Here is a 26,678-nt window from a genome sequence, read left to right on the forward strand (position 1 = left end):
GTGGACAGAATCCCCCTGGGGACCGAGAGCCGGGCAGCGCCGCCGCTGGCCTGAGCCACCCATGCCGAGGGGTACGGCTGCATGCCTGCTGCCACACTCCTGAGATGCGCCGGGGGCCGCGGCCCTGCTTCCCCCCTGCACCACGTGAGACAAACAGGCACTGAGCACCCACCATGGAGGCTTGCAAAGAGCCTTTATTTATCTAGCGCAAAGTATACACTGCCACACTCTTCTGTTACCTTGTACTAAAATAGCTCAACGTTTTTACCACACTATCAAAAAGTTCTATTTCTTTCGCTCTCCCCCAAATCAAAGGGGTCCGACAGAATGTAGAAATGGGTTGGAGCCGGGAGGGGCTGGCCCCAGCTCCCAGGGGTCACGTCCTACAGAAAACACAGCGTGGCTGCGGCGCGGGGACAGGAACCAGGCGTTCCAGCCAGTTCCAGAAAGCAGCAGACCCTGCCCACGTCATGAGACACACACACCTCCGCCGCTCTGCAGTCATGCGTTTAAAAAAAAAAAAAAAATCAGTAGTACTTTGTTTCCTTTCAAGTTTTCAAGAAAAGTGAAAGGTCACTTTTTAAACACTGATGTGGAGAGCTAACCACTTCGGGACAAAAACTCGCCACCCTAGAAAATGTGCTCGGTGGACTGCCGGGCCCAGGCGGGTTTGGCGCCTGGGGGTGAGGCTGGAAGGGTGGCCTCTGTCACAGTGGGAACTGGAGCCCCAGGGCAGGTGGCCCCGTGGCTTCAGGATCTAGAAGTAGGAGGGTTGTAAAGGAGAGGGACCTTTACGAAAGGACACCAAGCTCACCAACACCCCCACCCACCATGAGCTTCTAGAGCTAAGGCTCCCGAGGGGAGGAGGGTCACCCGGTACCACCCCACAAACCCGCCCCCCATTAGTGGCAGAGCTGGGGCTCCCCTGGGCTGGCCCCTGTGCACCCCTGTGCTGAGGCCCCTTGGAGCTCCCCACCCCCACCTGGCTCCGCACCTGCGAATGGGCCCAGTGTGGGGTCAGGCAGAGCTGCAGCCACAGCGTTTCAACAGCTGATTGCATCAGCAGCGAGGTGACCGTCACAGGCACAGTCCTGCCCCAGAAAGCCTCCCCACACCATGCTGGCACAGGGACACGGGCGGGGGTGCACAGGAGGGCCTCGGCATAGGCTCGTCCTGCCTACATGGCAGGCAAGAGGGCTCTGGCAGGAACACTGCCCAGCCCTGAGAGCCACCGCGGCCCAGGGCAGGGTCATGTCCCTCCAGAGGGGAAGGGTCCCTGTGAGGCTGCCCTCCCCGGGATCAGCTGCAGGGTCTGCAGGTGCCAGCGGACCTTCCTTATTGCTTATTGTCAGTCGTGGCAAAGCCAACCTGACCCAACATGGCGAAGGGGCTCCCAGACATGGCTCCCACTGAAATAGGCCCAAGGCCCTCAGCTGCTCTGGCTCTTTGGACTCCAAGACCGGATTGGGGCCTGTGTCCCCTAGTTCACTGCCCACCTGGGCAGTGATCACACAGTGCCATGACCAAGGCTGCTTACCCCGCTCCAAGTGCATGCCCCCCATGACAGGGAGCTCACCACCTGACCTGACGGCAAGTTCCTTCCAGAAAGAGCCCATGGCTCCGTCATGCCCAGGGCAGGAGGGACACGCCTGCGGCCATCAGCAGGGCCCCCTCACCCCCTGGGCACAAGGAGGGCTGTGTGCCTTTCCCCTGAGAGTGTCGCCCCAATGGCAAATGGACAGTGGGAACAGCTGGGTCCTGGCCCGTCCCTCACATGGGCCTGGACAAGACCGCCTGATACAAAGACCAGCCCCTAGGGCCTTATGAGGCTTCTGCAGCCCTCAGTGCCACCGGAACAGGGAATTCCGAGAATGGGCAACAAGCAAGTGGACACCAGGGACTCCCCACAGCATCGACGGGCCCTGCCTGCCCCCAGGCCCTGGAGTCTCACAGGCAGAGAGCCATGGATCGCCTACCCCTCTGGGCCTCTTTTTCCTCAAACACAAACTTGGAAACGCATACCGTACTTTATACTCGGCCATTTACACTGACGGTCTCGTCTGACCCTCAGAGCCCTCAAGGAGCGCCTCGTGCCCCCACCCTACCTCGGTGGGCACGGGCTTGGGCAGGGGGTGAGGGGTGGAAGAGATGAGGCAGCAAGGCAGCAGAATGAAGCATGGGCCCAGCCCCACAGCAGCCTCCCTACAGGTGACACCATCAGCACGCATGCTGAGCGCACAGGGGGGCCGCAGCCGACGACATCCACCACATGCACCACTGAGACCACACTTCCGCACCAGGGGCAGAGAGGGGCTGAGTGAAGGTCACTCAACAAACTCCAGCCAGGTCAGGCTCCTTCCTAGAAGGACAGAACTCTTGTCACTGTGGCCATGCAGCTCTGTCCGCAGTGAGGATGGGGCGAGGCTCCGGAGGTCACCACGGCGCGACCCAGTGCTGCCCATCTGGAGAGAGGCGCACATGTGGCTCGGCCCCAGGGACTCTGGCTCAGCCTGTGTTCCGGCCCATCATGAGAACCGTGAAAATGGAGGTGCATGGGCAGGGAGCCACCAAAAAAGGAGGGCACCCCTGGTACAGGGCAGGGTGACACTGGGAGGTGGGGGAGTATAAACTCTAAAACCAAATGGCAGCTGGAAGCAGGGGGCAGTGCACAGGCCAGAGGAGGGGCCTCGCAAGCACCCCGACCGTGACTTGGGGGACCCAATGCTTGGGGAGCCAGCGTCCAAGTGACAGCAGGTAGATGGAAAGTGCTGCCCACACCAGGTCCAGCTGCCAGTGGCCTTGGCCCAGTGCAGTGGTGGCCAGGGGACGGAGGAACCGAGGGCTTGAGGAGGTGCGGGCCCAGCCCGCATGGTCCAGGGGCCCGGCGTCTGGGGAGCCGCTGCCTTCCATTCTTGCCCAGGGAGCTTGACGCCAGGGGGCCCAAAGTGGGAGTGGCTGCCCAGGCCACCGGGCTGCAGGAAACCTCAGGCAGGCGGCTTCTCAGTTTCCCGGTTTGCTGGTGTGAGAGATGTGGGTGATGGGGGGGCCCGGCCAGCAGTGGGTCGGACCAGCACAGGCAGCATCCTGTGTACCATTCATCACAGAAAACGACAGTCAGAAGGCCCGCCACTCCCCTGAGGACCCTGCGCAGGAACAGTCTGCGTCCACAGAGGGAAGGCCCTACAAAGGCCCCTTGAACTGGTTCCCAGACAGGTGCTGCCGGATGGAGGGCTTGGAGCTGGCGGCGTCCCCCAGTTTTCTCCAGACCACCTGTGTGAAGAGGCCAGCTGTGAGTGCAGGGCCCGTCCTGGGGCTGGCCCACACATCCCCAGAGCCGTAGGGCCAGGAAGGGAAACGGAGGCCCAGTCTTTGCAGGTCCATCCTCAAGGCCACCTGAGGTCACCACTGGGGTGCAGGCTTGGCCTCACAGCTATCCAGGGGGGCCCATGGGCTCCGAAGGCAGAATCAGAGTGGGGTTCAGAATGTCCCACCCCCGGGAGGCTCTGGTTCAACCCCTGCAAACAACCCCACCCTGCTGGCTCCCTCGGGGGCCCAGAGAGAACGGTGTCGGGGAGGCGGGTCAGGGGCTGAGTGTGTCCCTCCCAGGAAGCCCCAGCCCGGCAGGCCCCAGAGTTGGGGGCCGCCTGCACCTCTGGCCTGAGTGCCACCTGTGTGGCCAGCAGTCACCAGGAGCCCCACCGAGCTGGGGAGCCAGCAGCCAGTCACCTGGGATGGGGACTGAGGTTGGAACACACAGATAAACAAGACCATTCATGAGGCCCAGGGGCATGTTTCCAGAATAGACCGACCTGCCGAGATCAGGGACCTCATCCTCAAGGGGGCGGGGGAGGGGGCGGGAGTGAGGACAGACCAGGACTCCCCGGCTCCAGCACCTCGCCCCATCCCGACCCCCCGGCCCCGCCCAGGGGTGCTCACGTTACACATCTCGCGGACAATGGCCTTCTCCTTCTCGCTCAGGTCCTCCTCACAGCTGTCCTGGAGCTGCCGGTCCAGGTTCTCGTGCACCTCCAGGACCTGCAGGGAACAGAGCCCAGGGGCAAGGGTACAGAGAGGCCTAAGGGCCAGGTCATCCCTCCTCCTGCGTCGTCTCCCCTCAGCCCAGTGACACTGCAGACACCACACAAGGGAAGCAGCACCCCCACGTCGAAGAGCTGAGGGCGAGCCACCTCGGACAGGCGGACTCACTCCAACCCAGGGCCCAGCGTGTGACCAATGAGCAGAAGGGCTGAGGACAGCACCCACCTGTGCATGCGGGGGCGGGGGGCAGTTGGGGGGTGCATGGCAGCTAAGAGGGTGGGGAGAGGGGTGGGCACAGGAGGAGGAGTAGATGTCTCTGGAGACAGGGGCACCTCTCTGGGACTGCAGAAACCTGCTAGGGGAGGCAGCCACACCAGCAGTGAGGAGCAGCTGGGCCTCGGAGACCTGAGCTCTAGTCCTGCCCGTGACTCTGACCTAGGAGGTAGTGCCTGCCCTTTCCCTACACCCCCAGGCCTCAGTTTCCCCAGGTACAGAGAGAGCACACAGGTAACACTTTTTATGGGTACCCGGCCTCCCAGAGCCCCCCCCCAAACAGTGTTCCAGGCAGTCACAGCCACCTGGTCCCCACTCAGATGCCCCCAAGGCGGCACATGGCCCACAAGGCACCAGAGATCAGGCTCCTGAGGGAGCAGGGCCTAGTCCTCACCTTCATTGCATGCACCACGGCCTCGGGCTTCTGTCCTGCGGGGCTGTAACCGGCCGAGGGGGGCGAGGACAGCTCGGGCACGGGGCAGCCCGGGCCCTGTGGGAGGGAATCACGAGGCTTAGCTCGGCCTGAGGAGGCCCAGGTGGTGGCCACAGGTGTGACCAGCACTGAGCGAGGCCCCTGATTCCATGAGGCCCGGGGCCAGGCAGGAGGAAACAGGGGCGGCTGATGGGGAGGGGAGGCAAGCGCGCAGAGCCGGCCAGGGCTGAGGGGCGGCACCTGGAGCCCACCACACCACACGGGCTCCTCCACACGGGGCACGTGTAAGGTCTACCACCCGCGGTGCAAGGGCAGCACGCATGCTCCGAGGGCTGTGGAGACACAGAGATCCCCTGGCAAACCCCAGGGGCCCTGACTCCAGAGCCCCCTCCCCTCCCCCACTGCCCAGTGGCTGCTTCACCTTGACTCCACGCCCCATGCCCCAGGGTTATACGCCCCTGAGCCCCGCCTCCTGGCCCACTCTGGTCACCTGATTCAGCACACGCTCTAATTGGCAATTAGGTAGCAAACTCTCATACCAGACTGGGGCACCGGGATGAGCCAGGCGAGGGCGGCGCCCAGCCTCTCAGTACACTGCCTGCCTGTGACAGGGGTCAAGTGTCTGCCCAGGGCCCTCCAGCTTCTCCCCACAAGGGTCACTGGCCCAGGTAGCTGGGTGCTGGGCTTTTGCCTTGGGCTGCAAAGAAGACCCTGGATGCAGGGCCCCATGGAAGAAACTCACAAAGAGGCCTCAAGGATGAAGCCCCCCAGGGCCCATAGGAGCCAGGTGTTCAGAGGATGCTGGGAATGGGCCTGAGAAGATCCAGACAGAAAACACCAGGAGCTAGCGCCCCAGTCAGCGTGTGAGCCTGGGGGCAGGAAGGCCTCTAAGCTGGGCTCCCCAGGCCCCGCCCTTCTTCGAGTCTTGGTTTCCTTCCCATCCCAGGGCCAATGGCTCCTCTGGGGCCCGGGCAGACTGGGTGAGCTTGGCTGAGGGCCACCGCGCTGGGGTCCTTCCCATCCAGCCATGCTGTGTGGAGACCCTCAGGGCCCAGACCTTCTGCCCGGCAGCTAACACCCCCTGCCTGCCCCCACCTGCCTGCCCCCAGGGCCTCGCAGGCTCACCCTGCAGCCAGCAGCAGGGTGGCAGGGACCCCCAGCCTTAGAGTCCGAAAAGGCTGGGCTTGGGTGAGGCTCCGCTGGCTGTGACTTGAGGCAGAGCCTGACCCACTCTGCCTCAGTTTCCTCATCTGGACAACAAAAAGGTTCCCCAGGTCCCATTGTGTGTGCAGAGCCCTGGGATGCCACCTGACTCCAGCCCAGGTGCCTGGCCTCTGGTGCCCAGGCCAGGTCTGTCATGTGAGGGAACCAAAAAGATTTGGAAGCTCTGGGGGTCTGGGGCAGGTGGGAGGCAGGCAGGCCACACGCAGGTGAGCGACCTGAGGCAGAAGGCTGCACTGCCCCCATTGGCCAGGAGGGGGCGACAGCCACACATGTATGGTAAGGCACCTGGCTTTGGCACCTCTGGCCTCCTATCCTCTCTGTACCTAGAGCTCCCTGGACAACCTGCTCTGGAAGGGGGCTGATTCCTGGAGCAAAGGCAGAAGGGAAGCCAGGAGCAGCCTGGGAAGGCTGTGCAATGCAGCCCTTTCCTGGCCGGCATCCCCAGCCAGAGCGTGGCCATGATAGCCGGTAATTGAAGCCACCACTGGACAGTGGATATGCACCAATAGCATGCAGCCGGGCTGTTTCCCCCGCACGGACTCCCCGCGCCCAGCTCCCCCAGAAGGCCTCCCATGGCCTCTGCCCACTCAGTTCTTACTCCAGCCCTTACTCCAAGCTGCCACCAGCTTTTCACAACCCCATCGTCCCGCTGAGAACAGCGAGGCGGAATGGCTCTTCAAGGCCACATGGCTAGTAAACAAGGGGGCTGGTCTGTGGGACTCCAGCACTGGGGCCCCCAAGAGAGGAGACCTGTGTCGACCCAGGAGAACTGAAAACCTCCGTCCCCACAAATACCTGGCCAGGAATGCTCACAGCTGTACTATTCACAATAGGCTAAAACAAACAAACAAAAAAAAGCGCACAAATACGTATCAATTGGTAAACGCGTAAACAAGATGCACGCCCACACAATGCACTGCCCTTCAACAATAAAAAGGGACTCAGTACTGATACATGCTGCAGTGTGGATGGGCCTCAAGTCGTGGTGCTCGGTGAAAGACCAGTCACAAAGAATCGACCGTGTGCCGTGGGGCTCCACCTCTGTGAAGGGTCCGGAGTCCATGAGTGTTGCCCAGGGATGAAGGAGGGGGGTGGGGAGGGAGAATGCTAAGGAGAATAGTTTGGGGGGGGGGACAGTGATAAAAATGTTCTCTTGTAATGATGACGCAAATCTGTGAATATACTAAAAACTACTGGATTGAATGCTTCAAAATAAAGTCCATTGACAAAAACACAAGGAGACCAGCTTCCCTGGCGGGCGGTCAGAAGCCTTGATTCTCCTCTCAGGAGGTTGATGGGTGCAAATCACTCCCCTCTGAGGACAGCTCCTTCCGAGAGACCTGAGTGACCCCCCCCGCCCTGCAGCCTGAGGCAGAAGCCCTGCACACCCTGCCCCATGGCCACCTGGGCCAGTGACCCTTGTGGGGGAGAAGCTGGGGAGGCGGGGTGGAGGAGCCACCCACGTGGGCGTCACAGGCTCTTCGGGGCCCTTACTCAGGAAGCGACTGGACCCTCGCTCGGCCACAGGCTCCTGCCTAAACATCTGGACTATCTGCTGCTGGCGGACTTGCTGTCTGCACAGCGTGGGCAGCTACAAGCCTGGACAAGGGGCAAGGGCCTCCGGGAGAAAGAGCCGGCTCTGCCAGCGGTCATACGTGTCCACCAGCACCAAGGCCAGTGCGGCTCTGCAGGGGCACCCTGATGGTCCCTGCTGGCCGGGGTGGAGAGGAGAAGCAGGGTCAGGACCCAGAGTGACGTCGGGCTGGCCCAGACAGGCCAGATCCCTGCCCCGCTGTGGCCTATGTGTGAGGTGAGCCTCCTGCGCAGCACAGCACATAGCAGACACTCAATAAACACTGGTTGTTCTTGTTCCAACTCTCTTCCGAGCTTGGGAGGGTAAGTGCTTCTTGGGCAGTGGTTTTTAGTGTATTCACAGATGGGTGCAATCACAAGAGAAACTTTCCATCACCCCAAAAAGCAACCCTGTACCCCTTAGCAACCCCTCCCCAGTTCAGCCTCCTCCCAGCCCCTGACCACCCCACGTGGACTCTGCCCCTAGAGATCCAGGTATGCTGGTCCCACGCAGGAGGTCACACAGGTCTGACAGACACATCCTCCCCCAGGGCTGCCGTCTGTGTCCCAGAGAGTGGGCCCCACACTGCCCCTCCCTGTCCCGTCAGGGCTGGTCACAGCCTGGGATAACCCTGGAGGCCCCTGTGGATAACTGCAGCACACCATCCCCACACCTACCCTCGTCGCAAACCCTGGGGTAACGACCCTCCCATACACACACCCAGCCCCACCCCAAGCACCAGCGCCAGCCCGCATCCTCTCCCCACCACGTCCAAGGGGTGACACAGGCCACGGAGTTACACAGTGGGACAGCAGCTAGGCAGCTGCTCTCGTGGCCTCTGGACACTGCCCGGTGCTGCCACATCGTCACCCCGAGCAGGGCCTCCACTTCTCACTGCCATACTGAACCCTTACGAAGCTCTAGAAGGTGGGAGAATAAGGAAGACCAGGCCTTGACCTACTACCCTCCCCTGACCCAGCTCAGCCATAGACTGCCCTCAGGCCCCGGCAGGTCGCCAACGGGTCTGAGCTCCACCCCTCCACTGGCATGGGGACCAAGAGTTCCGGAGGTGCCAGGTCCTCAGGGAAACAGTGGGGCTCTTGGGGGAGGAGCACTCACATTCTGCAGGGCGTCCTGGTAGGAGGGGGGCAGGCTGGCGAGCTGGGACTCTGAGTGGTATGGGGAGAAGCCTTTCCGCAGTGTCCGAAACTCTCCAGAGCCTGCCTGCTGCACGGGAGAGAGGGACAGAGAGGTTAGACGTGGGGAGTCGAGGGGAGGCGGCTGAGGACTATGCTCCACGGGTACTAGCCGAGCCCTTGGGGCAGGCAGTTCCTCCTCGAGGCTGTGGTCCCCTCTGGGCCTGCTGGGAGGGCCACCTGCTGGGAGGCCCTGCCCACCCCCTTGACTCCCATCCCCTGCTGCAGCACTTCCCGCCCCATCCAGGCAGGCGCTTCCTCCTGCTCCCTGCCCGCCCCCCTGCCATGCTGCACAAATGCAGGTGGCAGTTGAATAAACAGGGCATGCTCTCCCACCCCTTGACCTTTGTTCCTTGGCTCCAGCAACCCACACTTGGGCTTCCCACACCCCCCTCCTTCCATAGGAAAGTCCTCCTGCCTCCCATGGGCGCTGGGGATCACTGCAGGGTGAGCCCTTCACAGGGCTCTCTGCTCAGGGCACCCAAAGGCAGGCCCTGGGCCTCACCCCTCTGTACCCACAGGAAGTAGTGCAAGCTGGGCTCCTAACTGACGCCCAGCACAAGCTTAGGAGGGAGGGAAGGGTGAATGAGTGTAAGTAATGAGTGAATGAACAAATAAAGGAACAAACACACCTATTTGGCCTTAAATAATTTCCTTCAGGACACAGCTGGCCCTTCCCCCACCCCTCCCAGCAGAAGCTGGAGTTAGGGGCTGGGACCTGGGTGGGAGAGGACCAGGCAGGGGCCATGCCCCAGGGTCCAGCTGAGCAGAGGCCAGGCCTCTGGACCTTCCACGGCATTTCTGGCCCAAGCACCCTTTTCCACTTCAAAGGCACTGAGGGAAGCTGCTGGGCAGATAACATGCAGGGGAATGTGCCATCAATCAGCAGGCTGCTGAGTTGCCCAAACAAAGCCTGGAGGGGAGGAGGCAGGCAGGGGCAGGGGCAGGGGCCAGGCCTGGGGGTGCCTCCTCCTGCTCATCACCCCTTTGTGGTAGCCCCCCAAATGCAGTACAGTCTCACCAGGGAGACCCTGGGCACAACCACTGATATCATATAAAATGGGGCAGCCATGAGCCTGAACGTGGCCACGTCTGGTCAACCCGAGGTGTTGGAGCCTGCTCGGCTAGGGTCCTTCAAACGCGGTCTAGATTCTGCTCTGGGCTGAGTCCCACCTCCTCCCAGCCTCTCTGGCCCTGGACCAAATGGGTTCTGAGGCGGCCCACACGTTGGTACTCAAAACACTGGGCTGCGCCTCCTCCCTCCCCCGGATGGTTTCCTTGGGAGGAGAGTGTGGGCATCGGGGTGGGGAGTTTTTTAATTAGCAGCATGCGATTCCCACCCCTGCCTTCAGTGACCATCTATAACTGTTTGCACGTCCGCATTTTGCACGTCCGCAGAACTTTATTAGCAAGCCTCAAAGCTGGTGGGAAAATGCACAATCTCTCATTAGGGGCAACGTGACTAATGGCGCATCGAAATGAGGAACCATAATTGCACTTAAATCCAAATTAAAATCCTGGATTTGCCTGTTAAGTGCCCTGGATGAAGGAAATCCCTAGCTTCTCCTCACTGAGGGGAGGGGAGCTGAAATGGTCTTGCGGTGGGGGGCTGCTCCCCAGGGGAGACCGCTGGCCAGACCTGCAGTCCCCTAACGTGGGGGCTGGGCGGGGGCAGCTCCCACTCACAGCAGGCGAGGAATAGGATTTCCTGAACCCCTCCCGAGGGAAGGAAACCGTCCGGGGCTGCAAACACGGCCGCCCACCCAGCCCGTCCAGTGCCCCCCGGAGGGCGGCAGACGCCTCTGGACAGGGAGGGAGACCTGGGAGGCTGCAGGGCCTCCCAGGGCGCACTTACAGACACCCGGGCTCTGTCCAGGGCTGTCACTACAATGCTGTCTGCTGTGTGGGCCGCGGCCACCAGCTTCCCCACCAGAGCTTCCAAAGGCAAAGCTGCAGGGACTCCCTTGGCCTCGCCCCTTCAACACCTGGGAGCACTGTCAGAGGGATGCTGGACAGAAGGGGCCATGGCTTGGCAGCCCCCACCTCCCCAGCCACATGAGGCTCCTTGTTGGGTAAGGGGGGGGGGTGGCTGGCAGCTGTGGGTAGGCCACCTCTCGGGGTTTGCTCAGAGGCAGCCACCTGACTCCTCCTCCTGCCCCAAAGGGCTTTGGCGCTGGAGTGGGACCCTCAGTTGCTGCAGTTTTGTGGTCAGGAAGCACCTACTGTGTGCTCCCCAGCAGGTGGTAGTGCCCAACTGTGGGCAGAAGCTCCAGGGTGAGCATGGGGGGGGGGGGCAACCTGTCCCCACCCAGCAGCCTGCTCACAGGGGACCACTAGGAATACCAGACCCCTAGGGGATGGGGAAGAAGCCCAGCACTGGGCCCCAGGGACCTTGCGCAGGGACCTGGGCCAGCTGGGAGCCACCATTAACTCCTGCGGCCTTGGCCAACCCCTCCTCCCACCTTGCACCTCGGGGCTGCCCCTGCCGAGTAAGGGAGACACTGACAGGCTGGGCCGGCCCACTGAGAGTGGATGAGAAGGGTTCCCTGTGCAGCAGCTCCCAGGAGGAGACCCAAGTGAGGGGACCCAGAGCAGACAGGGCACCACACAGCACTCAGAGCAGCCCCCACCCCCACCCCAAATGCTGGGCACACAAGGTCTGCCAGGCAGCTCTACCTGAAGCCAGCTCCTCGGCCGGACGTGGGGGCCGGGCAGCTAGAAGGGAAGAGGGATGGTGTCAGCCAGCGCCCCCCCGGCCACGCCCTCACCTCGGCCCCCTGCCCTGGAGACCCATCAGCCCGAAGCCACCTGGACCTCAGCTTGGTCGGAGCAGGTTTCCCACACCAAGGGCAGGAGTGAGGGGTCCCCCGGGCACCTCACAGGAGCCCCACGTATTTAAAGCTCCAGATTTAACAAGGACTGGCAGCGCCAGTCACCCACTGGCACCAGGACGCCCCACCCCCCCTTACAGCCCTCCCAGAGGCTCCTACCGGAACTCAGCTGCCCCTGTGAGAGGCAACGTGGGGGGCACCTCCCACTCTTCCTCAGGCCCCTCACAGAAGCTGACGGGTCCTACCAACCTGATTTACTTTATTTTTTCTTTACTTTTAAGAGAATTCATTTGCAGTCCATTAAGGACATGGCAGGGGCCCAGCGGGGCCCTCCTAACAAGGTGTTCCCGCATGCGGCTACTGCAGCCGCTCTCAGCCAGCACTGCTCCATGCGCACCGCAGGCCCCGCAACGTCAGGGTGCGTGCTGCCAGGACCGCGGGGCCTGTGACAGGCAAGAGCATGCGGACAAGGTCTCACCCACCACCACACCGGCCCCTCACAGGCCACAGGGCCTCCAAGGAAGCAGGTGGCCTATTGGGAGGGGCGCAGACTCCCAACCCCCATCATGTTGGGTTGGACCTGATCAAACCACCAACTTGCAGGGTCTCTGCCTCCATCTAAATCGGGGTCTGGAAGGACACTCAGCAGCCCACAGCCCTCCGTGTCTCCCAGGATCTGCCCTTTAATCCTATGGCAGGCACCTCAGGTGTCCCCGTTTTGCAGATGAGAAAACGGAGGCACAGAGAGGTTAAGCCACTGGGCCCAAGGCCACATGGCTGGTAAGCGGTCCTTTGGGGGTAGGAACCAGACTCTGGCTTACAGTCCGGGGCTTGGCCTCTGGCCATGCTGGCTGACTCTCCTTGTGCGTGGCTCACAGTGGACACCGGTTCCACCTCGGGCAAGGGGATGGAGGTGAAATTTCTACTGTCTTCCTGCCCCTGTTGCTAGACCAACCATCTGCTCGGATGCTGGAAAGGGAATTTCCTCCCCGGCTGAGGGAGAAGCTGGGCCGGTTCTGAGGTCTGCTAATGAGGCATTTAAAGAGACCCCATGCCCACAACAAAGGGGGTAGGGATGCGAGGCCCCAGCCCAAACACCAAACGGGCAAGGGAAGCAGGAATGGCCCTGAGCCTGTCCTCATGGAAGACTCAGCGAGCAGAGCCGCCACTGCAGAAACCCCACGGTGCCGCGTCTCTGGAGGCCTTGGGTCAAGGGACCCGCTGATCAGATGGCCAGGCCTCCTCAGGGGCTCGGGAAATAGGCTCAGATGGCAGACCTGTCCCCTCTCCCCAAGCCTGGAGGGTTCAAAACTCAGACAAAGGACAGAGGAGCGGTTCACTCGGGAACGGGCAGGCCAGGCAGCTCAGTCTGCCAGACCTTGAAGTATCCCAGGACCTAGGACCAGGGGAAGGTGAGAAAGAACCACTGCTCCAGGCTTCCCCAGGGGCCGGCTTCCAGTCAGTGCCACAGAGGCCGCAGTGGCCTCACCATCACCTGTTATACAGGCGAGGAGACAGAGACACCAGAACACACAGAATTCTGCCTGAGCCCCACACCAGCTGAGGGCCGCCGGCTCAGGGACTCTTCCAGGTCCCAAAGCCACTTTCTCACACGTCAGGCCGACACAGCACGGCTACAGGCTGAATGGGGGCCTCCCCGTTCACGTGCCGACGTCCTGACCCCCAGGACCGCAGGATGAGCCGAGTTGGAGATAGGCCCTCACAGCGGAGATCAGGTTAAGATGAGGTCATCAGGGCGGGCCCTAATCCAAAGTGACCAGTGTCCTCCTATAAAGGAGAAATTGGAACACACACCCCCACAGAGGAAAGTCTCAAGCCAATGGCAGAGGCCTGGGCCAGATCCTCCTGTCCCCGCCCTCAGAAGGAACCATCCCTGCCCCAGCCTTGGACTTCCAGCCCCCAGAACAGTGAGACAATACACTTCACTGGTTTAAACCACCCAGTGTGGTGCGTGGTTCCAGCAGCCCCAGCAGACTGATGCGATCACCCATGCCAGGCAACCTGCCCCGACCAGGCCTCAGTTTCCCCATCTGTGCTTGGTGTGAATCCTGGGGTCACTTCCACCCTGTGTGGCCTGGCAGGGTGGGGGTGCTGCGGTAAGGAGGGGTGCAGGCAGGCTCGGGGCAACTCAGCCACGGGCCTGGACCACGGCCTGCACACCCCCAGGCGCCGCCCTCTGGCCCGGTGTGAGGTGGCATCGCGGGCTCCTTGCACTTCTGCTGCGCTGGCTGCTGGGTGCACACAGAGGCTTCGTTTATCAGCCCAGCAGGACCTTGACTGAGGGGAAGCAGAGCCCACGCCCCGGCGCGACTGGGCCCAGAGAGTCCACAGGAAAAACAGTAATGTGTTCAGGGGCCCGCGGAGCATCAGCACCGAGGAAGCAGCTGTGTTGATGAAACTTTAAAGCTGACAGGAGAAAGCAAATACGAACTGCAATACAGTAATTTAGCCTGTGAACACTCTGGCACATTTTTAATTAAAGCTATTTTGGAGTTAAATAGAGGCCATAGGGGGGGCCAGGGGGGTGCAGTGGGAATCCACAGCGGCTCCCTGCCCTCCCACCCAAACCCCAGAGCCACATCCCTTTAAGAGAATTCAAAGAATAACATTGCTCTCCCCAGCTCTTGGCCAGCAGGCAGATTCCTCGCTGTGCAGAGCTGGAGATTTCTGTGCAATGGTTTCAGTGACAGCACTTCAGTGCCAGAGTCATAAAGTCTCACAAGCCAGAGCTCACGTGGCTGAGGCCAGAAGCCTACCCACAGCAGCAGTATCTTCAAGGTTCCCAAATATAGTCATCCATCAGTCACTTGATTACTTCCAAAGATGATATGCTCACTACCTTTTAAAGCAGTTCTCCCTTGGTTAAGCAGATGTTCCCTATTCAAGGCAAGAACCACACTCCCTCTTGGCCTAGGACTCTGGGTGGGGGGCAGCCAGGGGCTCCCCAAGATACAATCACTCAGTCCAGCTGTGCTGGGCACTGGAGACACAGAAGTGACCACTCAGACCCTGCAGCCCAGTCCTGGAGGAGCTGGCAGTCCAGCAGGGGTTGGGCCAGGCTCCCCACTGGAGGGTCCCAACCCACATCAGCAGATGTGGGTAGCCAGGGAGCGGAAAGCTCAGAATAAGTGCCACACCACTAGGGGTGGCTGGGAAGGCCGCTGGCAGGAGCCACGCCAGAGCCAGAGACCGTGACCTGCAGGAGGCCGGGGGACGAAGGTTCAGTCAACCCCATTCTCCCTAGACCCCAGGAGAATAAGGCCAGTACTCTCCCCATGGGCCAAGTCCTGACCACAAGCCTCCCCCCACCTGCCACCACTTGTCCTCCAGCAGCGCCTCGTGCATGGGAGTCCTGCTGGGCAGGACATGGAGGTAGTTGGGCGGGGACAACTGTGAGGCTGGACAGCAAGTCCCCTGAGGGCAGATCTCCTCCTGGGCAGCCCTGCACCCCCAGGGCCACATGCTCAGCAGGTGATCACTTACTCACCAAATGAGTGTCCAGTTTCCAGGTGAGCAAATAGCCTTAGGGACAGGAATGGCTTGAGGATCCTTATGAGGCTAATGCCACCCTTATGGTGCCACCTGAGTCCCCCAGGAATCCAAAGGCCAGCGAGGTGGGAACTGCCACCAGGAAGGCCTGAGCAGGCTAGGGGCCTCCTCTCCTGCCTCTCCGTCTCTCGTTTCTCCTGCATGACTCAGACCACCGGTGCCCTCCTCCATGGCCAGCAATACCCACCCAGTCTCAAGGCCAAGCTCTGGCGACAGCCCGTGGCAGGGGCAGCAGGAGTCTCATCCATGACCCCAGAGTCACTCTGCCAATGCCACTGGCTCCGAGCGTTTGTGCTAATTGTAGATCAAGGCCAAACCCATCACAGGAGGACCCACAATGCACCGGCGGGGCTGAGACCCCATACCATGCAGCTGCCCCCTTCCTGACACCACTCTCTTGTAAGGGGCCCTGGGCAAGACCCAGGCCCACCAGCAGAGTCCCTGTTGAGGAAGAGACGAGGGATGGGGCCTGACCAGCTGCCACCAGAGCAGCTCAGCTTCACAAGGCTTTGTTCAGGAAGAGAGAAAAGTCCCACAGAAATAAGACACTTGACCTTCCACATTGGGTGGTCTCCGAGTTCCCAGCACCCTTCCCATTCTGGCAGCCAGCAGGCAAAAGTACATGCGTGCCCACAAGCCCCAGTCTAACTGCCTGTAGCCAGCAGGTGTGGATGTGGGCTGAGGGTCCTCGGCCCCTCTTCTGATGATGCCTGGCAGGGTGGGCCTGGCCCAGGTATGAGAACAGATGGGGGCTGAACCCACGGTGCTCCCTCAAGGCCACGGCCCCCAGGCTGGCCCCTGGGAGAGGGCAGAGCTGGCTTGGGAGGGGGAGCAGCTGCCATCCCCCCAATGCCCCAAACAACGGGCCCCTGTCTACCTCCACCTCCGCACATGTGGGCGTGGGGCCAAGGGACACAGACATGGGGCTCCCTTGTGAAACCAGGGGTGCCCACAGGGAGGAAAACGAAGGGCTGCCACTTCGGGGCCTGAGGGCGTGCACATTTTCCACAGGTTCACGGCCAGGTCCAACACCTGGGACTGGGGTGTGTTTTCCCAGTGGGACAATGTGGCCTAAGCCAGCAGGGGCCAGGGGGTCAGGGATACCCCCCTCCCTTGTGGAAACAGGGCCAAGCAATGCTTCATCTGGACTGCGGAACGTCTCACATTCGGAGCTCAAGCTCTCCCCCAGCTTCTCCAGGGGCCAATGGGACAGAGAACGGGTAGACAGGCAGACTCACTGGGCCACCAGATGTAGTCTTGGCCTTCATTCCACCACACAGCTTCTGGGACAGCTCCCTCCCCCTGTGCTGGCTGGGCGTCTGCTCCCAGCTAGAGGCCCTGAGCGAATCTCCCCGGAGTCCTCTCCATCACTTCTGCCACAGCGCCCGCAGCCCACCCCGCACTCCTCTCTCTCCTCAGCAACCATAGCTGGCCCAAGTCAAGTCCACGTGGAACGTCAGGTCTTAGGAGCCCTGGCCCACAGCCAGGTAACACGCTAGCCCCCGGAGCTGGCACAGTACAGAACCTTGAACTGCCACATACAGTTACAAAGCCAGCTGTGCAGTTCAGTGTCTGGCTCTGTACCTGAGCTGGGGGTGGGGCGGGGTGAGGGCCCTAACCCGAACGTATACTCCATCGAGTCCCACTGGGCCATGGAAACACCCAGGAGGCCAGGGCAGGGTGAGGCCCGAGGACTGTGCGCCATGCTTGGTCCGTGAGCCCCTGGCTGCCCAGCCAGCAGAAAGGGTGCCAAGGACTTCCTGAGCAGGACAGTGGTACCACACCCGCTGGTCACCTAGCAACAGGAGCAGGCAGATGAGCCCCCTACCCTGCCCCCAGCCCAGGCTGGTTCCCAGAGAAATGCTCTGGGCATCCCAGCCGGCTGCCACTATGGATTAGGGGTGCTGCTGGCACTGGGCAGGGAGGGGGTGTACATTAAGTCAGGGATGGGTACAAGGGACAGAGAGGCTAGAGGGGTAGGCCAAGCAAGCCAGATGGCCCCCAGGACCCCAGCCGGGGCTGACCACAGCCTGCCATCACCACCTCTGCCCCCAACAGGACAGGCCCCTCATGCTGACAGGCAGGCCCGCCATGGTCCGGCCACACCACCCTGCTCTGCCCTCACTGCCGAGTCTCTGCCCCGCCACCCCTGAGCTGGGCCACGCTGGGGATGAGACGCGACTTCATCTGTCTGTGGGCACCCTCCAGGCCCAGAGGAGAGAAGGACGGACCCAAGCCCCAAAAGGACTGGGGGCGGGGGAGCAGGGAGGTTTCCACATGGGTCTGAGTGAGGCCAGCTCTGGGGCCTTGGTTCACTCGTCTGCCACAGGGCAAAGCAGCCCATTTCCTCAGCAACTGTGAATCCACACGGTCTCTGGGACAGGCCCGGTGTGGCGCCCAGGGAGCGTGAAGACCACGGGGAATAGATAGTGAAAAGACGTGATGGAGGGACCCCAGCGACTGTGGAGCAAGGGCTGGGGACCAGTGTCCTGGGAGGTGACCTGGAGCGGGAAAGGCAGGCCAGTGAGAGGCTATGGGTATGACAGGGGGAAGGGAGCCCAGGTAAGCGGGGACATGGTGGCGTGGGAGCAGCAGACAGGCGGCTCACACCGCTCCCGGGGTGCAGGGCAGGGGCCCGGCCCTGCCGTCCACCCGCCGCTGTCCTACCTGTGCCAGGAGCTTGTCACCCTCCAGCAGCTTCACCTTGGTCTCCAGCTGTCTGACGTAGGAGGACGAGGGATCTGCAACAACACAGGGGCACGTGAGCCATCAGCCTCAATCACCAGGGGGAGAGCCACCTCACGGAAAAGGTGAGGCCAAAGGAGAGGGCAGGCAGGCAAGGGCACCTACCGCCTCGGCAGGGGTGGGTGCAGGTGCAGAGGGGAAGGTAGGGATGGCCAGCAGCTACCTGCTAAGGGACGGTCTGTGCACCTTCTGTCCTCATGAGCACCAGACAGAGCTCACACGGGCCAGATGCAAGTCTGGACCCCATATACCCCCAGGCCAGTCACTGCTCCCCAACAGGACACAGGGTCATCCCGGATGACACCACTGATGCTTTATTTCAGAACAGGAGCCAGCTCCATAAACCCCATACTGCCTCACACACAGGGACCAGACCCTCCAGGCTTTTAACATTTCTGGGGGGGGGGGGGGGGTCGGGGGCAAGCTGGACCCTCACATACCCATGGGAATAAAGAAGCGCGTGGCTGGCTCCACCCAGTGAGCCACCCACCCGGCCCCTTGGCGTTCTCTCGGATGACATGAATATCCCCCCACTGGCACCCCGAAGGACTGGGGCAGCAACAGCCCTCTCCCCAGAATGCCGTGACCTTCCTGAACCAGGGCTTGGTCCAGCCCCAAGAGTCCCTGCCCACCAGCAAGGCCACCCCCAGGTACGAGATGCGAGGCAGCTGCCTGCAGAGGTGCCTGTTTGGCCTGGGCCCACCCCACGTTGCTCCCTAAGCACAGGGAAGGGCCCTCGGGAGCCCCACCCAGCCAGCCCTGGGACAGGCAATTTTTTAAGCACTGGGCCCAGGCCTGGGCAGGAATGAAGGAGCCATCCCCACTCACTCCTTTCTGGGGATTAGAACTGACTCCTCCCACCCAGTCACCTCTCAGGAATTCAGAGCCTCCTAGAAACAGAAGAGGGTGGCTCCCTGCCAGGCCAGCCCACACAGCTCCAGGGATGACACTGGGTGACCACAGGCAGCTCGGCCAGGGAGGCCTGTGGGGGCCAGATGCTCCCACACTAGCTTCCCCTCACCCCCTGGATAGCTCCCCCCGACCACCAAGGAATGTGGGTTCAGAGAGGTAAAGAGGCTCGTCCACAGCACAGCGCAGGGCAGCGCAGAGGTGGAACCGGACCCCAGGCTGTGACCCCAAAGGCCACCCCTCCAGGACACTGTGCGCAGGCCCAGCTCCTGCAGATCCCTCCTGCCCAGGCGGCTGCGGCTGTGACAAGGCCTTGCTCGCAGCCCTCTTTGACCCAGGGTCACTGCAGTCCATGCCTCGTGCCTGTCCCCAGCCTCAGTTCACCCACCAGTCACTCAAAATTGATAAGCAGTCCCCACAACCCAGCCGTGCAAACAGGCCTAATAGGAAAAGCCCCAGGGTTCAGGGCGTGCTGGGCACTGGTAAGGAACTGGGGTACGGCCCAGGCTCCTCAAACCTGTGTGCGCCCTGCATGCTGGTAGCAGGAGGGTTCCCCAGAACACCAGCTGGGAAACAACAAAGATAATCTGCAAAGGTGCTCTCAGCTCTCTCGGTCTGTACAGGTTAAGACAAGGAGGCCCAGTGTGGTCTCCCTCGGGGGGGGGGGGAGGGGGAGGGGGGGAGGGGGGGAGGGGGGGGAGGGGGGGGGAGGGGGGGAGGGGGGGGGGGAGGGGGGAGGGGGGGGAGGGGGGCCACCCCTCCCCCCCTACCCCAGTCAACACACAGCAGCCCCTGCACCGGGCAAGGGTCAGGCAGGCATTGTCCCCACTTTCCTTCCAGGCAAAGAGGCCACGAGGAACAAACACAGTGTCTGCACTGGCTGGCGGGTAAGCTGAGGGGCCCCGGGCCCAGGCCCGCCCCCAAAGGTCAGAGCTCCAGAGGCCAAGCCTGGCCACTGGGAGCACCACTGACAGAAGCTGGCAGATGCTCCCAGAAAGGAGTTGCAGTTCCTGGTCAAGCCCCCCCGCCCTGACACTCCCTCACTGCCGCAAGCCAGCTCCCCACTCCCTGAAGCCCCCGCCACTGGACACAGCCCCAAACTCAGAAGAGGGGCCACTGGCCCTTAGCAGGTCACTAAGTCACACAGCCCTGGACAGCCACAGAGCCTTTCAGATGACAGGTGCACTGCCCACCCACAGTCTCCAGGCCACAGGGACAGTTCTGCCTGACATTTCAGGGGCAGAAGGTGGGGCGGGGTGACTGTGGTCAGGAGCGGCCAGCAGTTCCCTTCTCCTCAGACACAGTTGGAGTCATAGCCTGGCACGGAGTCAGCAGACCTGCGCTCGAGCCTCAGCGTCCTCACTGGGCAATGGGCAGATGGACAAGCAGGTGGGTGGATCACACCACTGCTCCCATCTGAGCTGGCCATCCCCTCAGCCACAGCCGGCCCCACACCCAGCTCCCAGGACAGCAGGGAGGACATAGGCGTGGGGACAGGAGAGGAACACCTGCCCCCCTACCCCACTGCACACGGCCAGCACCAGACCGCAGGGTCCTCAGGCCACAGCTACAGGCCAGTTGTCCTCCCTAACCACCACATGTGGGCACTGGCCCAAGGCCACGGCCACTGTCTATGTGGCTTTGCCCCCGACCCCAAGTGGCCACAGAGAACAAAGCACACTTCAGACCACCGGGTGTGGGGGTTTCATTTGAATTTCAAAAGAACGACATGAGAGTCTTAAATTCTCTTGAATCATCCGGTAAGTCCAGTGGCATTTACCCTGAAGACTTAATGCCATTTGGGAAGAATGCAGACGGCGTCCCCTCGGCCACAACTGCAAACAAATGCGTGCCCAGCAGAGCGAGCCACACCCTGCCATCACTAGAGCGCGTTCAGCCAGAGTGTCTCTCCTGCAGGACGTGGAGACAACCCCACCGCCAAAGGCACGAACCGGCCACAGAATTGCACATGTGAGCGCTGCTGCGTGTGACTCGTCTGCGCATCGGACAGAGCCAGGAGGGAGTGCCTGGAGATGCTGCCAGTGCGGCGGCTTCCTCGGAGGAACAAGTGATCTTTCATTTATTCACGCTATTTCTCGTTCGTTTTCAAATAATCTACTTCAAGAAGAGGGAAAAATCTTTTAATTTAAAGGAGAATCTATTAAATTATGGCACCTTCACACAGCCGTTGAAGTCACTTACATTTTTAATCCAACAGAGGCCGAAGGGTAGATGAGAAGGAAACCCGGACAGCGGGCCCAACCAGCCACCCTCTGCCCACTGCTCCCAGATCAGGACTGAGGCCCAGCCCCAAGCCTGCCGGTTCTAGCGCAGTTTCACAGGATCCCAGGCTGCCTCCCCTGCCACACTGGACCCTGTCCCCACACTCAGCTGCACGTGGCCAGGAGCCAGGGAGCAGGGCACCTGGTTACCCAGAGCAGGTGCCCTATAATGAGGAAGAATGAGGTGGAACCTGCAGGGGTGGGGGGTAGGTTGGAGGACCAGGAGCGCAGGGACCCTGGGAAGGGCCTGGCACCCAGGGAGGAAAAGCCTTCCCAGCAGCCTCAGGCAACTCGTGATCCCACAGGGCGCCTCTGAGGCCCAGCCTCTCAGAGACAGTGAGCGTGTAATTAAATTAATCCCAGGGTTTGCATTAATGAGGAGCAGAGCCTCGGGGGAGGGAAGCGTCATTTCCCGGCCTTGCTGCTTGTAGGGAAAATGGGGGGAGGTGACTACAGAAGGGACTCCAGGCTGGGCTGGCCACGGCGTCCCCTCACACCTCCCCCTGGCCCAACCTGGGCCCACTGCGGGGGCCAACTGTGGGGGGTTCACAATGCAGCTTCCATCTGGGCAGGAGCCGCCTGCAACATTCTCACCTCCAGGAGCTGGAGCATCAGCCCTTGCTCCGCCCTCCTCACAGACCCTCTGTGCAGCCCCTGGTGGGCAGGAGCCCCCCTGTCTGCAGGGTCTGACAACCCCTCCCCATGGGGCTGAGTCCTGGCGCTGACCATCAAGACACCCTGCCTCCCGGGGTGTGAGGCCAGGGCCAGGTCTCATCTCCCCTCCTGGCCTGGTTCCCTCCCTGGCTAGGCAGTGTCCCTATCCCCACACCCCAGTCTCCCCTTTACTCCAGACAGTAAGAATCTGGAGGCCCAGGGCCCCACCTGACCACCCTGGAGCCTCTTCCTCCCTTAGCTCAGCTCCCAGCACACAGTAGGCCCTCAGAAAAAGACTGAGCACCTAGCAGGAATTCACCCTGCCGGGCAGGTCGGATCCTCCACATTCCCACCAGCAGCAGCTACGAGAGGAAGGCTCTCAGCAGCCCGAGATGGTACCGGAGGTCCTCAGACCACCCTCCCCGGCTCTGCGCACTGTGTCTCGGCCGACCCCACCAGGAGCTCATGTCTTAGTCTGGGTGAGACAGGACTCAAGGGCAAGCAGAATGGAGCCCCAGGAGCCCAGGTCAGGGTGGGAAAGTGGGACGGAGTTGGGGGGAGAGGATGAAAGGGGAGCTCCGGGATCTCAGGGTTACTCGCTGGCGGGAAGGGAGGTGGTGGTGATGCCGCAGCCCTGCCCACCTGGAAAGTAGGCAGGAAAAGCCCCGGGGCAGAGCCAGGGGCGCCAGAATGTGGAGTGACAGACAGGCATGGAAGCCATCAGCGCCTCTGACGTGTGGGCAGGGTGCCAGCAGTGTCTGGGTAGGGCGTTGTCAGTGACACACAGTGACACATGGGGCCTGATTAGCTGCTGCCTCACCAGCCCTTCCTCCCTTCCAGCCTCTTCCCATGGAGCAGAAGCCCCCGATGTCCCAGGTCTTGGGAACAGGAGGGCTCTGCGGCAGGTCATTAACAGGACAGCCAGCCACAGCACGCCTCGGGCATCCTCTGCGGGGGCCCTGTGGGAGACGGCTGTCCATCCACAAGGACGCCTTGCTGATTACCTCCCTTCTCCTCCCACTTCCTGGAGAGGGGTGGGTGGCAGCGGCCTGGCTGAGGGCTCCACTGGGGCTGAAGGGCCTCATCAAACAGAAGCGCCGCATCCTCCCAAGGCTCCTGCCCTCTCTGCCCCAGAGGATAAAACTGCTCTGAGAGCATCTGCCTTCTTGGCTTTTCCGCCCCCTCACCCGCCCAGGTCTCACCCACGAGGCGCAGGCCAGCGCCCCCACGTACCTGCGGGTCAGGAACTCGAAATCGAGCTGGGCAGAGGCACCCCACTGTCCTGCCTCCTGGTGGTGGGGCTGTCATTCCTGCCACAAGCAAGCCGCTCTTCCCACAGGCAACCTCAGACCTTTCCCCCCACCACGGGGAGGCACCACCACCACGCCAGCAGCACAGAAATGGGGTGCAGTGCAGCGATGCCCTGAGTCCCACAGGCTGGGCTGCCTGGAGGACCAACCACAGGGAGCTCTGATCAGCCCCAGGGATGCTGCTGTGGTCGGAATTCTGTGTCCCCCCAAATCCGTGTGTTGAAACCTAATGGCCACTGTGATGGTGTTAGGAGGTGAGGCCTTTGGGAGGAGATTAGGTCCCGAGGGCTGAGCCCCCATGAATGAGATTAGTGCTGTATGAGACCCCAGGGAGCTCCCGTCCCTTCCACCAAGGGAGGACCCAGAGGGGAGACGCCAGCTCTGAACCAGGAATCGGACCTTCGCCAGACGCTAAATCTGCCAGTGTGCTGATCTCAGGCATCCAGCCTCCAGAACTTGAGAAATAAATGTCTTGTTTGTAAGCAGCCAGAACAAATGGAGACAGTCCACAGAACCACCGATACCCATGCACACTTAGCACAAACGGTGTGTGCCTTGCACACTTTCATCCTTATCTTGTCCCACTGCGGCGAGCAATCAAGCCCCCAGGTTACATTACAGATGAAGACGTGGAGGTTTGAAGAGGTGGGGTGATGCTGTGGACCGGGCAGTGGCACAGCCTCCTCCTCCTCCTCCCAGGCAACCTTCCCCCCTCTGGCTCAGTGCTGCATGGACCAGAGACAGCAGGAAAGGCCACACTCCCTGCAGCACCCTGTCCTGCTGGGAAGCAGCCGGTCCCTGGCCAGTGCTCAGCCCCTGAGTGGCCACTGCTCACAGGCCAGGTTCAGCAGGTCTTGGAGCTGAATGTTCCCGTGACACAGGAGCATGTCCAGGTCTCCCCAGCAAGGCCCGGGACATCAATCCACACAGTCTGCAAATGGTCCTGTCTTTTTTTTTTTTTAATTGTTGTTCAAGTGTAGCTGTCTCTATTTCCCCCCCACCCAGCACTGGTCCTGTCTTCTTAACGGACTTGGAGGATGGATGCTTGAAACCAAGGCCCACCAACTCCCAGGACCCTGGGCAGTCCTAAAAGGTCACCATGGATTGAATTCTTACAGAGCAAAACCCAAGACTAGAAAGGAGAATTAATCAACTTCAGGACAGCACAGGCTACCAGTGGGGTGTGAGCGCCCCATCACTAGGGGGAAGCAAGCAGAGCCTGGAAGGCTTCGGCTTGGGCATCCTCTGATGGACGGAAGCCCCAGGAACACTGAGGGTTCCCAACGTAGCTCAGAGCTGCTCACCAACCTCAGCGCAGATGTGCTCACTTGGCTACCCTCTCGTCCTCCTGGGGACCCTGCCAGGTGAGCAGAGAAAAAGGATGCTCAGAGAGTGAACAGGTCTGCCCAAGGCCATGGTCCCCCTTCTTGGAGGGTGTCTCAACCTAACGAAAGAGCTGTGGGAATAACTGTGTGTGCTGAAGGGAAAAAGTGGAGTAAACAGGCGCAGCCCAGCGGGGAGGGGGACAGAGAACAAGGATGTGCTGATGGGGAGAGATCAGGAACTCCTTCCTGAAGGAGACGGCATTTGAGCCGAGCCCTGAAGAGCAAAAGGACTCTGACAGGCAGACAAGCGAGGTGGGTTTGAAAGGCAAGTCCAAGGGCACAGCATGAGCAAAGCATGGAGGCGGGACCGTGACGGGTAGGTTCAGGAACACCTGAGCCACGAGCACCTGCCTCCTGGCCCACGTCGCAGCTCCAGGAGGTGGGGGCTGAATGTGAGACACGTATTATTTATGGATGAAGGCAAGAGGGCTGAGGGAGGCATATCAGGGGAGCATCAGGTTCCCGTGAGGACATCTCTCAGCATGGGCCAGGCAGGCTGGGAGGTCCAGGCACTAGGGCGCCTGCCGCTTCCTCCTCCGGCCTGGGCTGCCCACCTCGGTCGCTCACGGGGGTCTGCAGGGTGGTATAGGCCAAGGCGGCCAGCTGCAAACTCAGTGTGGACTTCAGAGCCCTGGTCCTGGGGAGTTCTCACACCCCCGCAGAGCACTGAGAAGGGAGCCTTCTTTCCCAACCCCAGGCAAATGTCACTGGGCACCAACGCGTGCCCCCCACCCTCCCTTCACCACATGTACCCTTCACACCAAGCGGACAAGTCTGTTACTGTCTGTCCCTAGTTTCAAAGAGGAGCCTGAGTCTCACAGAGGTTAAGCAGCAAGGCCAATGTCACAGAGTGAAAGCACTGCCCCGCCACTGATGTCCCACCGGCTGCCATCCAGCCCTGCCCACAACCCCACCCCTAGGCCCCAACACTCAGGATCAGGGAATCCTCAAACACCCCCTGAATAACAGCACGGAACAGCCGTGACTGGAGCCACACCCTCTCCAACCCGAACCCACAGGGGAAAGGAAATGAAGGGGCACAGAGCAAAATGAACACCTGTGTCAGTGAAACCGGGATCTCTCCACGCTGGCCTCTCCTACTCAGGTGCATGGCTGTCCCCTGACTGCCACCTGCCCCTTTGGGTGCTGTGCGCACCCCTTCAGGGACACCCACGAATCAGCACCCTGCCCACCCAGGGATGTGGGCGTGCCTGGCAATTCCAGGAAGAGCCACAAGGCTCCCAGGCCCACACTGAAACCCCCGGGGAGCAGCCGAGCAGGAGGCCGGTCCCACTCGGCTCATTTAGAAGGAGCCCCGGGTGGGATCCGTCTGCCTCACGGCCTCCAGGGCGCACACACCGAATGCTCCCACCCATTTCTCTGCCTGCCCCCGGGGGATCCCCACGAGCCCCATGGAAACTGTGTCACGGCTTCGAACCGGGGGGAGGAGAGGAAAAGAGCTCCTGGCCCGGGCCTCCGGTGTTCGCACCCAGAAATGTAGCAGTGTCACAGTGCAGGTGACAGAGCTGCCAGGTCCCCTCCCCCTCCAGCCCCACTCTCACTCTGAATGGCATTTATTTATAGAGGCCACGACACCTAGGCACACGGTGGCCAAGTCACCCCCCGCCAGTGGCTCTCAGAGAGCACTGCAGCACCTGGCTCTCTGGGGACCTTTTAACATCTGGTTTCTTTCCCCGAGACCGCCAGAACTGTGCGCAGGGGAGGGGCCTGGGCACCCAGCCACACTTTAGATGCAGGGCTGCAAACCCCCCATCTATGCTGAGCAGTGGCTGCTCAGAGCATCCGCCTGGTGGGCTCCACACCCGCCCGGCCCCTCCTGCAAACACAGCTGAACCTCAGGGCTTGCAAGGAGGCGAGGAAGGGTGGGACTGAAGTGTGGGGGAGTGGGGAGTTAACATTCACCAAGTCCCAGGACGGATGCGCCAAGCCCCTGAGCAGCACACACTGGAGGGTACTCTGGTTTCGGGAGAACGAGGGGCTGGCTTTCACCCTTACATGTCAACCAAGTCCGTACCAGGCGTCGAACAGGCCCTCGGTGAGGAGCTGGTGGGGCCAGGATGAGACCACCTGCCCAGCAGGCGAGGCCTGGGAGGGGCAGGACACTGGGGGACATTCCAGCCAAGTGCACAGGCAGGGAGCAGGTGGCAGGTGGAGCGGAACAGGGAGGCGGCTCAGAGCCTCTGCGTGGCAGCGTCCCTGCAATTAGCAGGGCAGTGAGGACCCGCCCGGTGAGG

General features: G+C 61.5%; 1 protein-coding gene across 5 annotated transcripts in view; it reads right to left on the bottom strand.

Annotated features, from left to right (window-relative positions):
- Positions 1 to 176: 176 nt before the first annotated feature.
- The window catches only part of CCDC85C (coiled-coil domain containing 85C), a 68,155-nt gene continuing 41,653 nt past the window's right edge, over positions 177 to 26,678 (bottom strand). The window contains exons 2-7 of one of the 5 annotated variants that reach the window (XM_053927857.1): positions 17,806 to 17,879; positions 11,414 to 11,452; positions 8,661 to 8,765; positions 4,706 to 4,801; positions 3,937 to 4,035; positions 177 to 3,270 (exon numbers count right to left, since the gene is read on the bottom strand). In XM_053927857.1, the coding sequence (XP_053783832.1) occupies positions 3,181 to 3,270; positions 3,937 to 4,035; positions 4,706 to 4,801; positions 8,661 to 8,765; positions 11,414 to 11,452; positions 17,806 to 17,879 (503 nt within the window). In that variant the 3' untranslated portion in view covers positions 177 to 3,180. Of the gene's footprint in view, positions 3,271 to 3,936; positions 4,036 to 4,705; positions 4,802 to 8,660; positions 8,769 to 11,413; positions 11,453 to 17,805; positions 17,880 to 26,678 lie in introns of all 5 variants that reach the window. The other 4 variants (XM_053927860.1, XM_053927859.1, XM_053927858.1 and 1 more) reach the window with 4 other exon arrangements.

Source organism: Desmodus rotundus, chromosome 7, assembly GCF_022682495.2.
Source record: "Desmodus rotundus isolate HL8 chromosome 7, HLdesRot8A.1, whole genome shotgun sequence".
In the NCBI taxonomy this organism is placed as follows: Eukaryota; Metazoa; Chordata; class Mammalia; order Chiroptera; family Phyllostomidae; genus Desmodus; species Desmodus rotundus.